The sequence below is a fragment of the Cavia porcellus genome, unplaced genomic scaffold, assembly GCF_034190915.1.
Source record: "Cavia porcellus strain 051 isolate PalLab524CR breed Dunkin Hartley unplaced genomic scaffold, mCavPor4.1 scaffold_22, whole genome shotgun sequence".
Lineage (NCBI taxonomy): Eukaryota > Metazoa > Chordata > Mammalia > Rodentia > Caviidae > Cavia > Cavia porcellus.
In genome coordinates this window covers 58,738,759-58,752,958 of record NW_026947505.1, presented here as the reverse complement: position 1 = coordinate 58,752,958, position 14,200 = coordinate 58,738,759, and the positions used below count along the sequence as shown (strand labels likewise).

General features: G+C 34.8%; 1 protein-coding gene across 7 annotated transcripts in view; it reads left to right on the top strand.

Moving 5' to 3' along the window:
* Nucleotides 1–14,200, top strand: part of Epha7 (EPH receptor A7) — a 157,397-nt gene that overhangs the window by 46,470 nt on the left and 96,727 nt on the right. For all 7 annotated transcript variants that reach the window (XM_063233254.1, XM_063233253.1, XM_063233252.1 and 4 more), the window contains exons 4-5: nucleotides 1,484–1,639; nucleotides 2,466–2,801. In XM_063233254.1, the coding sequence (XP_063089324.1) occupies nucleotides 1,484–1,639; nucleotides 2,466–2,801 (492 nt within the window). The remainder of the gene's footprint in view (nucleotides 1–1,483; nucleotides 1,640–2,465; nucleotides 2,802–14,200) is intronic.

Genomic DNA, 14,200 nt, shown 5'->3' with positions numbered 1-14,200 from the left:
TTCATTAGTCTTTCTGGCCTTAGATCTCTAATAACTGCTCCTGAGAACCTGTGAAGGTGTGTTGTGTTTCTTTGCCTAATGCGTTTATCTCTGCTTCCTCATATGAACTGAGACGCCAACAAAAGCCAACTTAGCAGGCTTTTACAGTGAAATCGTTGTAGTTCTAGCTGTGTGTCTATCACAATTTAGCACATCTTTTAAATTAAATTTCTAAGTAGGTAAAACAACTATCTTTTCATATCAACTAATGGTACTTTCTTGCAGGCTCAAATGATCATTTTAAGCTCTCAAATATATCTGAATTATGCATTAAACATTCCGAATGTGAACAAAAATAACGAATAGATTTCAGTCTTTTTCTGGAAGCTGTCATCTCAGAATAACATTGTTCCCATGCCTCACTCCTCAGCAGTAAGAATGTAACTAAATTTCTGAATGATGACACAGTAGAGAACATTAAAATTTCAAATAATATTTAAATATTAAAGCTTATGTTTAATATTACTGACTGTTCTTTTTAGGTTTTATTTATGAAATGTTATTAAATGAGCAATTCATCAACATTTAAAAAGATACTCTTATACAACACCTTCATTTAATAAAAATTGTAGACATGAAAAAAACTTACCTGGCTCTATTTTAGTCAAAGATAAATATCAGTATGTATAATGTCTGGGGATGTTAAGTAGTGAAAAGTTAACTAATATAGTACCAGGATCTACCTGAGTAAGCACAAGTCATTAGTAGATAAGAGAGACATGGGCGCATCCATCCCTGTGCGATTCTGGGAGCCCTTCCTGGGTTAGTGTCAGTGCAGAGAAGCAGCTTTGCAGTCTGTCCAGCTCATGCCTTTCTCCTGTTTCTGCTGACACAGAAATTCCTATTCACAGGGGTTCATTTTCAGTAGCAAAAGGAGTTCCCATAGTCAAATATGACCATAATGTAAGTTGATGAAAGCATATCTTGAAGTTCCTGATAATCTGGAAAAAATATTTCTGTCACATTCACGTGAAGATTTTTACATCACTGTAGTAAGCTGGTAGTTAAAGCTATAGTAATATTTTCCAACATTGACCAAATATCAGAGAACTGAATTTGCTGCTCCATTAGATTGAGAAAACGTAACTTTGATTATGTTGATGCAGAACGACATGCAAGTTAATTATTTTTGAAACCAATGTTAAAATTGACTTAAATATCAAAAATAAGTACTCTAAGATTTTTATCTAAATAAATGATGCTAATGGTCAGCTTGGGGCTTTACATTTTTTATTGATGCCAGGTGGAGGTGCAGGTTGCTGTATCATTTTGCTTATACTATTTTGTTTTAACAGATATAGTATGAAGCTACTGATGAACACTAAAATATTTTATCATGAATCTTGTTTTTGAAATGTCTTATTCTTTGCTAAGTATTCCTAATTTTTAAAAGGTCTATTTACTTAGTTTCCTGTTTCTGTTTTCTCTTTCTTTGCATACACAGCCTGTGGCCGCGGATTCTACAAATCTTCCTCACAGGATCTGCAGTGCTCTCGTTGTCCAACCCACAGTTTTTCTGATAGAGAAGGCTCCTCCAGGTGTGAATGCGCTGATGGGTATTACAGGGCTCCCTCCGACCCACCATACGTTGCGTGTACAAGTAAGTTCATAACCCAAGAGATTTTAAGAGCCCTTCCATTCATTTGTCCATTGTGGTATCATTAAGATACATATTGATTCCACAAGTATGTTCTTTAATTATTCTCAACTACTCTTGAATTTTTCCATAGATAGATAAAGACAGGGAATGAAATACAATAGATCTTATATCATTTGCAGTGTAATTTGCATGCTATCATGGTGTATTTTAATGTTTTTCATATATACTTAATAGAAATCATAAAATTAAAAGTTTTGTTACCCTTGCCTGCATGTGAAATGTGATTAAAAAGCAGTGTTTTCTGAATTAAAATTCCATTGCTAAATAGAGCAAATCTCACTTCTTGGTGCTTCAATTAATGAGTATTTGAGAGGCTCTGATTCAAAGCCAGTCCCACACATTAGTATAAATCATTCTCGAGTACATTAAGAATGAATAAATGTATTCTCTGTTATATGGTTAAAAGGAAAACTATTTTTAAACAACTGTACCACTGTGTTTTCAGCGCCTTAACTTCTTTTTTAATTGCTTGGAAGAAAAATAGCTAAAGACTGTGGCAGAAGTACAAAGACAGTTGTTACTCTGTTTTCATTTTGACATATTAAATGGAAAATAAATAAAGTCTCTTGCCAAGTAAATTCAAGGAGGCTTTTATACAGCCTCTCTGGTAAAGGTAATGAAATATTTATGTGAAAGAAAGCATTTCAGATAGTTTTCTCTTTGGTAATTGGGCCACTAGCTCACTGTGCCACATAGTTCCTGTTGTTCATTTGGTTTATACGCTCTTTTTCAATTTTCATTCGTGGATACTTTTGTATTTCCAAAGGGCCTCCATCTGCACCCCAGAACCTCATTTTTAACATCAACCAAACCACCGTAAGTTTGGAGTGGAGTCCTCCTGCAGACAACGGGGGAAGACACGATGTCACCTACAGAATACTGTGTAAGCGCTGCAGCTGGGAACAGGGCGAATGTGTCCCCTGTGGGAGTAACATTGGATACATGCCCCAGCAGACTGGACTGGAGGATAATTACGTCACTGTCATGGACCTGCTGGCCCACGCCAACTATACCTTTGAAGTCGAAGCTGTCAATGGAGTTTCTGACTTAAGCCGATCCCAGAGGCTCTTTGCGGCCGTCAGCATCACCACTGGTCAAGCAGGTATGCTTTTTGTTTGTCTTTCCTGAAAGAATAACATGTGACTTTGTGAGTGAGGTTTCTTGTGTGAATGTTGACATTACTACACATACCTCTCTTTCCTCAGATTGTTGATTAATTTGCACATTTAACTTTTTCCTCCTTTTTTTTTTATTCTGTTCCATTCTATTCTATTTTATTCTATTTTATGAGACAAGATCTCACTATGCAATGCAGGCTGGCCTCGCACTCACTAATGGAGCCTAGGCTGGTCTTAGACTTACAGTGGTTCCCTGCCTCAGCCTCTGGAGTGCTAAAGTTAGGGTGTGCGCCACCACACCCAGCCTGTGTTGTCTTTTAAACCCTTACAGTATTCTCAGAAATCTCCAGAAACCTGGCAGAAGTGAGTGAGGATAAATTATAAACTTGTTAGCATCAATGGAAGTTAAGTAGCTCTTTTGAAAGATTTAAAAAAGAAAGGTAAAAATGTCAGTAAAACTGAGTGAAGGATATTTCTCATATGTATCTTTTTTGTGTGGTGTATGTTAGTGATCAAAATCTATACAATTGTTACAAAAAATGAAGGAGTGGGCTTGTGCTTCCTCACATAATATTAACTAATTTTTCACCACATAAAATATGATCTTAGTAGTATATGACCGATCTGTGTTTAAATTTGCATGGGAGACTTCTAAATTCATCGTTAGATTTGTGATCATATGAATGCCCTTAATATCTGAATAAGAGCTTGGCAGATTTCACAATAAATGATAATAATTGTGAACTTGTAGCTTAGTCTAAAAGCAATTTTTAATTTTTTTCTCCCTGGTACATCAGATTCGTATTGTGGCCATTCTCTGTTATGAAAAGTCTGTTATGGAAAGTGTGTATTGGGAAGGAGATTTAAAAAATGGAAAACTTTCTAAACCTTCAGGGAAATCTTATTACTGAAGGAAATGTCAGAAATTGGAGACTTTCTCAATCTTCTGAAAAATTAGAGCAGAAGAATGATCCTATGTAGTAGAGGTAGCCAAGAGTTTTATCGTCTTTAATAAAATTAGACCTACTCTAGGGTGTGAACTTGTGTGTACACTGTGATAGGGGTATCACAAGGTCTTTGTGATTTTTGGCTGACTATCTACAATCAACCAGTGTGATTCCAAATTCATGGATAGAGATTATTGTTATGCCAATTTTTGTGCTTATTTTAATAAAATTTTTCCTATTTAAATTATATCTGCATAAGGAAAGCTGCACATGCTTCTCATTCTGAACAGATTAGTAATTCTAAAGATGCTGTCGTTTATTTAAGGCTTTTAAATCAGATCTCCTGTGTAAGAACAGATGTCATAGATAAAAAATGCTTAAAACTTCAACTGGACAAAAAAAATAGCTGACTTATTTGGTGTTTTGACTTCATCTTGTTATCAATATTTACAATATAGTGTTAGTATCCTTTTAAAATATTTTTCACAATATATTTTCATTGCTGTTGGTTTACATTGAAATTTGTCATTAGAAACTTACAGAGTAAGTTTGAAGCAGTTCGGGTTTGTAATTTGGACTTTGGAGCTGTCTTCTGGGACCATTAATAAGGTCTTCTAGGAATTTTATTGAGATAGACTGAAATTTTTTTTTGTTTTTAATATAATGAATGATATTTTACTTACTTTTTTTACTGTGACACTAGGTTACTAATCTGCTATCACAAGTGACTTGCCAAACTGGCAAGTTTTTGATTTTCATTCCTTGTTGTTTAGGTGTAATTTTTCAAGTTAATACTGCATGTATTTACTTGGTCATTGTTTCCAAAAATTATTGTATCAAATATTTCAGTACAATAGTTAGGTGAAACAGATTTGGATATTGTTTTATTACAAACTAGATTTGGTTTCTTTGTGAAGCCTGGGGGTTTTGTTGTTTGTTTTTGCTTGTTTTGGGAGAATTAATTTAAATGTGAAAAAATAGATTCTGATAGTTATACACCTCTCTAAAATATGCTAAAAATACTGAATTATATGCTTAGCATGAGTAAATCTTGTGGTTTGTAAAATAATGCATCAACAGAAAAATAAATAAAAATAATAAATACAGTAAATTTATTAAAAGAATAGATGTAGAGGTTTATACAATATAAACAATAAATATAAAGGTACTATTTTTATCCTAAGATATTAATTCATGATGGCCTCATCTCAATTGTGCATCACATCATAAAACTCACAGATTTACAAAGTTACCTTTTTTTTTTTTCAAGAAAAAATGCCTACAATAGGATAAAATACCACACTGTGATAATTTAAAAATTTTTTTTTCACACTGGAAAATTTTCAGATATGATAGTATTTTTTTCTATTTTTCTATTACATTTGTATCCCAATTACCTGCCCCCAATTGCCAAAATTTTTGTTCTTTCTAAAGTAAAAGATGATCTGAATCAGTTCATGGCTATCTAATAAAGCTCACAATAACCCCTGACATTCTCATTCTTAATTAAGTAAACAGCTTCGATTCCAACTCACGTCAACAGTGAATTTAAACCTGGACATTTGATCATCAGCAGTGCTTGGTACAAACAGATTTCCTAAGAGAATCTGTGCATGTGCAGGGAAGAATAGAGACTAAGGATGTAAAATAGCTGACCATTGCTGGAAAGGTAGGGTGTACGCTGCATAGTTTCCTTTCTGTAAATCTTGAGTCTGGAATTGGAGCAGTAGAGTCCACATCGAATGCCTCCTGGCTTTTGCTCAGAAGCATTAAAATACCAGCTCCTGATGTGCTGCTGTGTGGATATGCTTTTAAGGTGGGCTGCTGTAGTTCTACATGAATAGAAGATGAATAAAGTACTAGCTTTTCCTATTACTCTATTAAAGCAGAGATTAGGCAAAAATTTTAAAATTGCATACTGTTAGAAAAATATTGTTTGAGTAGCAAATGTAAGTTTATAAGCTATCTTTTCATGTAAATTTTGAGAACCTACCCAGGAAAACAAAAAACAAAAAACACCAACATTTTAATCTCTTGCAAAGGGGCAGAAAATAATGAATGCAAAGTTAGCATAACGTTATATATTGGGGAAGAGGGAAATAGATTTTGTTAGGTTGGTAAAAATACAAGACTATTATCCATCCACCAATTGTAAGACTGGTCTTCTTATTTAAACTCGTAATTTTAGGTTTAAGATGGCATTTATATAAAGAAGATGTGACTAGTCTTATATTTTTCATACTTGCTTACCTGGAGCATATAACATACATAAATTGGCTGAAATGTGAATTTTATTTTGTTGTAGTTTTGGGGGGTTATTGGTCTATGAAAGCAAAGTCAAAGTCATTAAGTTTGTGTACATTGGATAATCTTTTTTTAAAATAATGTAAGTAATGAGAAGACCGTGTGTATTTCACTGACAAGAGCATGATCCTCATTCTTACATTAGAAGACTCTTGAATAATGCAGTCTTAATGATTATTTTTAAGTACTATAAAATGCTGCTATTTTTTGTTTTTATGGACGAGGTGTTGCTGTGTTAACTTTTCTGGTCTCTAACTCCTGGGAAAAAGTGGATGCTCACGCCTGAGCTCCCAGGTAGCTAGAACGACAGGTGTGTGCCACTGCACTGAGCTAAATGTTATGTTTTAAAAATCAAATTCAGAAAAAAAAAATCAAATTCAGCCAACCCTACTAAGATGAGAGATGCTAAGGAGAAAAAGTTAGAGAATGGTCCTCTTTTTCTGGCTCCATAATGTAGCAATATACACTTATACATACAATGATGGCACACATGACTGTAATATTATACATGCTGTAAAACATTAAGAGTAACATACAGAGACATACAAGAAAGAATGATTTATTCTGTCTATGGAAAAAGGGAGTTTTTATGGGAAAACTATGCCAGTAAATCTAGAGTTTCAGAATGGGGATGGTTTTGCCAGATGGAGAGCAAGTACCTCATATTGTAAGGTTTTAAGAGAAGTTCCGTGTCTCCCCATGTATAATATTGTAATTGCCACTGTATTCATTTTACAGTCCAAGTGTTGTACTACAAATATGGTCTGCGACGTCTGAAAGTTATAAAAGATCACCTGAAAATTCTTCTCTTTCCATAAGAGTTTTATCTACTCTGAGCTTATTTGAGCAGTTAAACAGCTCTTCACCTTGTTAGTAAGGATAATATAAAATTATTAAAATAAACCCTCTTCCCGAAGGGATGTAGGAAATTGCGAAGTTACCCTTCAGCTCAGCAGCTGTGCCGTGGTTACGGGTGACACCGCTGAGAAGCACCTTTCATTCTGCACGCAAACTACAGCACAGGTGTGTTGGAACTAAGGCCAGTGAGAAAACGTGCTATACACAAGAAAAAATAAAGCATTATACAAAAGTAAAAGCATTGAGACATTGTTGGAAGAACCATGTTATTTGATGTTAGATGATAATTACATCAATTTAGATAAGTTACTTCAACTCTTTGAACCTGAATTTTCCCTTGAAATAGTTTTATACTATTTGACTCTACGTATTTTAAAATCTGAGCTTATTTACTGAACCTACTACAGCTTTGTTAATTTTAAAAAGCATGTCAAAACTGAGTTATTAAACTTCTTGGAACTCATGTGAGTCCTTAGGTTATTGAGGGACTTAATACGTAAGACACTCTTAGATCCATAATAAATGAACAAATTAATAAACATTATCAGCTATATTACTATGTAGTATACTATTCAGTAAGAAGTATCTACAATTAATATATGTACATATTTTATAATTGTTAATGAGACTAACTGTTTTGATAGTGTTCCAGAAAACATATGGAAATTATTGGGATGAAAACTCTTTTTTTTTTTTTTTTTCTTGGTACCAGGGATTGAACTCACAACCCACGCTTGCCAAGCAGGCGCTTATGCCACTGAGCTAAATCCCAGCCCTGAAAACTCTTTTGAAAGAGGTCATAAATAGTTTTTGAAATAAGGCTTCTCAAGAAGCATGTACTTAAGAGTTCAGTTTACAGAAATTTTTTTTGAGATGTATACTTAGGATCAACATTGAACAAAAGAGGAGGAGCCCATACTGAGAAGAGGGTAAGACTTCCTTTGTGCAATCATTAGCCACGGCCCTGGGGAGTTCTGTACCTGTAATGAATGTCCAGATTATCCCAAGGGGAAATGAGTTCTCAACTTCCATGTTGCCTGGACACTGGCTGCAGGTTTCTCCTATGAAATGAGAGAGAGAGAGAGACAGAGACAGAGACAGAGACAGAGACAGAGACAGAGACAGAGAGAGGGGGAGAGAGAGGGGAAAAGAGAGAGAGAGAGAGAGAGAGAGAGAGAGAGACAGACAGAGAGACAGACAGAGAGAGAGACAAAGACAGAGACAGACAGAGAGAGGGAGAGAGAGAGAGAGAGAGAGAGAGAGAGAGAGAGAGAGAGAGAGATAGAGAGAGAGATATTTTAAAGGGAGCAGAGAACTGAGTTCTCTTTGACAGCCATTTAAGGACCTGGGTTTATCATTTCTTCTTTTATCAAAGAAAATGTTACCACCAAATGACAATATCCATCACAGAGCTCCATTACAGATAAACTCTGCAAAACTAAGACAGGACAAAGTTCACGATGTTTTTAGATAGACAGTGTTATAAGCTGGATAAATAAAACCATATGGAAAGCCTCGTAGGAGAGTCTTTCTGTTTGTTTGCTTGCGTGTTTGTTTGTTTGTTTAGGGCACCAGACCTTTCTGGTAGAGAGTGAGAGGAAACTGTAAGTTTGCAACCTGCAGTTGACGTAACTGACATTAGTTGAACTTTAAACTTCTATGTGCCTTCCAAAGTACATTTGATGTATTGCTTATAGAACTTTGTTAAAAAAGAAAAATTTCTCCTACTAATTGTTAATTCCAATAGAATGAAGGAATGCAGATGAAGACAATTTCTTGAAAATACGAGAAAGCATCAGAGAATCTGCCACTGGCGTATGGAACTCTGTTTCTTAGAAACATAAACTTTGCCTTTGTCACCAGTTTTGCTGGCTATGGATAAAGGGTGTATTAAAAACTCACAAATCTTAAATTTGGAGTAAGTTTACAATCTTAAGACAGCTACAGATACCATTTTGCAGACAGAAAGTTGAGGGTTCGTGTATTAGCTTTCTGTCACTGTAAAGCACAGCTGATGATAGCAATTTAAAAGAGGGAAGGATTGTTTCGGCTCCTGGTTCCAGGCACGTGAACTGGCACATTACTTTTAGGCTTCTGGTAAGGTAGTTGCATCCTGATGGAAGGGCGTGCCACAGGGACAGCTAGTCAGGGCCAGCTGGGAAGCAGAGGGACAGAGAGACAGAGGACCAGAGGCAAGGGCAGGAACAAGATATCATCCCCCAAATTACAGCCCCATGAACAGTCCCTGCAGCTAACGCCTGCCTCCTTGGTTTCTATCACCTCCCAGGAATGCCATCAAATGGTCACTTTATTAGTGAATTAATCCGCTCAGGAAGTTAGTACCTATGTGGTCCAGTCATTTTGCACAAGGACATCACCTGGGACCCAAGCCCCAGTACTTGGCTTTTGGGAAACGTTCTAGACTCAAACCCTAACCGACAGGATATATGATTTGCGTAGGAGCTTAACAGTAAGTTAATGATGCTGATTCACACTACTGCAATCAAGTACATTTCTATCTCAGAAGTGTTAAAAATGCTGATATAAAGTGGATTCTGTCTTTAAATCTTACCTCTGTAATTCATTGTGTGGGAATTTGCAGGCAATTATAATTAGTAATAAGAACTATTAAGCAAAAAGAGGACCAACTAGGAAGTATTATTGCCTAAATATGTTAATGAAAATGTAACTTCTTAAAATACTGTTGGTAAACATAAAATTCACTCTTGCCATTCTTCAAGAAACTTTAAAAATAGCCCAGCACATTTCACTTTTACTAATTTTCTTATGCTGCCACAGCCTCATCTGACTTTTCAGTCAAAGATCGGTTTGTGTTCCCTTTACTGTGATTTGCAGTGTTTATATAACATTCCAGAAGAAGTGTAGCTCCAGAGTTCTGTGATATAACATACACAAGAAGAACTACACAAAAAAGGACAAAGCCAAAAGCCATTTATTTGTCCGAAAGAGCTTCACTCACGTGGATTAATATGGCTCAACTGTAACCAGTCTTCTCATAAATTAGCCAAAATCATCTCTTTTCGATGATTTAAAATGGACACACATCAAATTATATGACATGTTAATAAAATAAACTAATTCCATTTAAGTTTGTATGTTTTTATACTTCATGGGAATTTATTAGCTTGATTTATAGTTTAAGGAAATGTGATACTAAGAAAATATATTTTCTTGTTTGAGAGTACTTATTAATGGTATAAAGTAATAATAAATCTGTCAGTTTCTACTGGGTGAAGCAAGATACAATGTCATTTTTATGTCACTAAGTGAAAGACGATGTAATGGCAGAAAACAAAAATTACTTTGTATGGACTGTGAACATGGTTAAAACATTCATTCAAAGTACACGCAGGCCGAATTCAGCAGAATTCACTGGCCTTGCTCAGTGGCTCCCATCTGGAGTCCCAGGCCTGGGAAGCTGAGGTGGACGGCAGCTGAACCAGGAGTTAAAGTTGCGACTAGAAGACATAGTGAGACTCTATCTTTAGAAAATAAGTAATAGAAAGGAAAATGATAAAATATCGGCTGAATTAGAGTCCTTTGTCAGTTCAAAACACACATTTTTTCTTAGTTTCTAGTCATTTTATAATCTGAAAGATCAGTATTTAATCCTACTAATTTATGCCACAAGGCATAGTATTTTAGTACTATGACGAAGAAGAGTTTTTAATTGTGAAATTTAATTCTTTGATACTAAAGTGCTTTGGGTACTGTGAATTATAAAATACAGTTATTGATTCATTTATATTTTTCTTTTGTTGCTATCAATAATTAAAACACATTTGTGAAGAATATATTATAGAAACTGCTACATTTTTTAATTAGGGAAAATCCAACCATTTTGACATAAATACAAATAAGACCTCGTGAGTGTTTATTACAAGCTGACCACTTTACCTGCAAAACTCTACTGGCTTACACAATTATCTTCATATCTTAAATTTATAATGAGTGTATGGAACAAAATTACTCATTTAAGCCATGTCATTCTGTCGTAAGGGTCTCATTTTTTTGTCACATTAACCATAAAAGCTATTATCTGAATATACAGTGAGTGTTTCCATTTTATTTTTATTATTTTAAAGAGAATAAAACCAAGCAACATAAGCCAATCAAAACAAACCAGTGTAAGTGACAGAGGACTGCGAACCAATACGAAATCAACACTAATTACCTAATACTTCCTGCTGTCTTCAAAGTAGCCGTAGACAACTTCCGACATAGTAAAAATCATATGCTGAGAAATTGCATTATCTTTGGTCTTATTCTTTACTCTGGCCCTGTAAAATATTGGATCCTGGGTAGGTGCATTTTAAATATTTTTTAATAAATACACACTTTTTTTCTATATTATAATTTGAAAAGAGACATTCCTGCTCTATTTAGATTATAAGCAACATTAATTTCAAATGAATACATTATAGTATCAAATATATTAAACTTACTTTTGAAACTATAAAAGTTAAAACATTAAACTGGGTTTTTACCTGTATATTTGTATTGAAGCAGGTATTTAGAACAAAAGAAAGACTAAAAATACAAATAAACTTTATGAAAACTTCATAATTCTTCATAACTTGAAATTCACTAATGTCATGAGTTTTCTGTTTTTTCTGTGACAGAAAATGTGCAGGTGGTAGAGGCTCAAGATTGGAAGTCATTTTGGTGCCTAGACTATGACACCAGTTTTTCATGCAGTATTTCCATATTTCTGTAGCTTTATAATATGTTTGTATTTGATTATTTTTGGGTATTTTGTAGGTTGGTAGCCAGTCAAAGCTATAGCACATGGCTGTCCCGATCCAGGGGTTTATCAAGAAATGTGTTCAGCTCCCTGTGTCCTTATCCGCACCTCTCCGTCTCGCCATCTTGAGTCCTTATTCCCTGTCCCCAGTGTCTCTCCGAGGTTTCAGATCTAACCTTTTCTCTCAGTGTGGTAATACACCACAGTAATGTGCTGTGAATCAGGGGTCACAGGAAACACATCCATCTTTCAGCAAGCTATTCAGTCATTGACACATGACTGTCTAGGTGAACACCATTCTCCAAGGTCCCTTTTACCTCTAACAGCCATCCATTCATGAAAACTATTGAACCATTCTGAATTAAAAGTGAAGACAAAACTCATAAAAATGAATTTAAATTGCCTTGCTTTTATAGTTCAATAAAAAATTTATCTTAAAAATGTAACTTTTTCTGATACTGTAACTACTTGTAATGAACTATTTATGCTTATGCTAGGGGTCAGGTGACCAGCTGATCCTGATTGTTCACTGGAATGGCTCTTTATAGACATTTAAAACAAACCTAGCTGATGTTTTCAGCAGCCTCTCATACTTGCAATGTGACGACTGACGTTTCTCAAATTCTTCACCCTCAGAATTACTATTTTTTAATAACGATAAATAACTACCTAGAATTAATTTGTGCTCTAACCACGTACACTGCTATGGATAGACTTACACCCTTTCAAAATGAATATATTGTGTTACTAAACCCTAATGTAACTTTTTGGAGATATAGTCTATTTGGAGTAAAGTTAATTGCAGCCATGGGGTGAGACACTGATCAGATAAGGTTAGTGAACTTTAACAAGAGTCACCAGAGAGCTATCTTGTCACCTGTGACCTCCTCTTCCAAAGTGAGGACAAGGCTGCTGGGTACATAGCAAGAAATGGCTCCATAAAACCCTTGAAGAGTTGTGTCACCAGTGACGAAACCCTCCTGGACCGGGTTCTGGGAATTGTAAGAAAACAAATTTCTGTTTGAGTGAGACTGCAGTATATTGCCCATGTAGTCCATGCAGACTAATACAACTATTCATCCCTGAAATAATTCAATTTCATCTTGTTGTGTTGAAGGAAAATACTTATTTTCCATATGCATGAGTTCAGCCAGGGCTTTTGTGTGCTGGTCAAGGATTAAGAGCTGTAAAAATTTTAATCATATCTGTGATTTTTCTTCCTTGAAATAGTATCAAACTTGTTTCATCGATGCATTAGTTTAGTGCATGAATGACCAAGTAGTAATGTTTTGCTTTTAATATCCAAGATGGAGTTTTTCTTAACAGTCCACTTACTATCTAGTAAATTATAAAAGGCAGCGCATTAGAAGCAGCAGAACGTCCAATACAAAATAACTCACACATTTTTGACTTTGAGTTTTAAAGTTAAGCAAGCTTCTCATATTCTTAGAAATTTTAACCTACAAATTTCCACATGATTAAGAAGTGCTGTTTTAAGGTTTTCTTGTGAAAAGTTTTTATGGCGCTGTATTTTGGAGACTTAAATTTGTAGCTTGCTATATTTAAGCCTCCTCTTTTAGCAAACTCCCAGATCATTACCCTGGAATAGTCTAATGATGGAATTATGTAAAGTAGCTCTTATAATATGTGTTGCTTTTAACAGAAGATCTTTCACTTGGCTACTATCATTAAGTGGAGGGAGGAGTAAACTGATTTGAGTCCACTGAAATAACATTATAGAGAATTAACATTTTCTTTTATAAAACAAATAAATTTGTTTAGATGGATACAGAATATCTGTTTTAAAATAAACTAACCTGGCCATTAACTCTTTATTTCTAGAAAGAAAAATGCAAAAAAAAGCATATGCAGTTTTTCCCTAGGGTAAAAGTGTCAGGTCAATACATTTTTGATCCTTTTGCCTTTTCTGGAGTTAGGAAACAATTATAAACAGCAAAAATTACATATATGATAGAATTGCTATGCTGAGAATATAAATGAACACATCTCTAAGGATTTCTAATATGAATTTAATCAAAAATGTTTTTTAATCCTTCTGTGAGCAAGGCTTATTATCTGAATTATTTGGTTCCACTATACAGACAGGTTTAGACACATGAATCATTAATTAGCTCTAATGTAGCAAACCATCATGCCCATTTCTCTAAGTGTTATTAAAGGAATAGTATTGTTGAGATAAGAGTTTCAGGAAATTTTCATTTAAGTTGAAGAAATCAATAAGCAGCATTTCAAGGAATGAAAAGGCAACGGATGGTAACTGCATACATTATTCATGTGTAGGTGAATACTCATAATGTGAAATGGTTATAATGATGGCGATAATAATAAAAATGTGGGTCGGTATCTTTGAAGTAGATGAATTTTTCCCCAGTTCCACTTCCTCTCCACTAATAGCCACAACTATCCACACCAGCTCACACACTGATCAGTGGACAGCTTTAGCCTTGTGGAAGGTGGTAGATTATCTTTGAATTGATAGCCTTTTGTT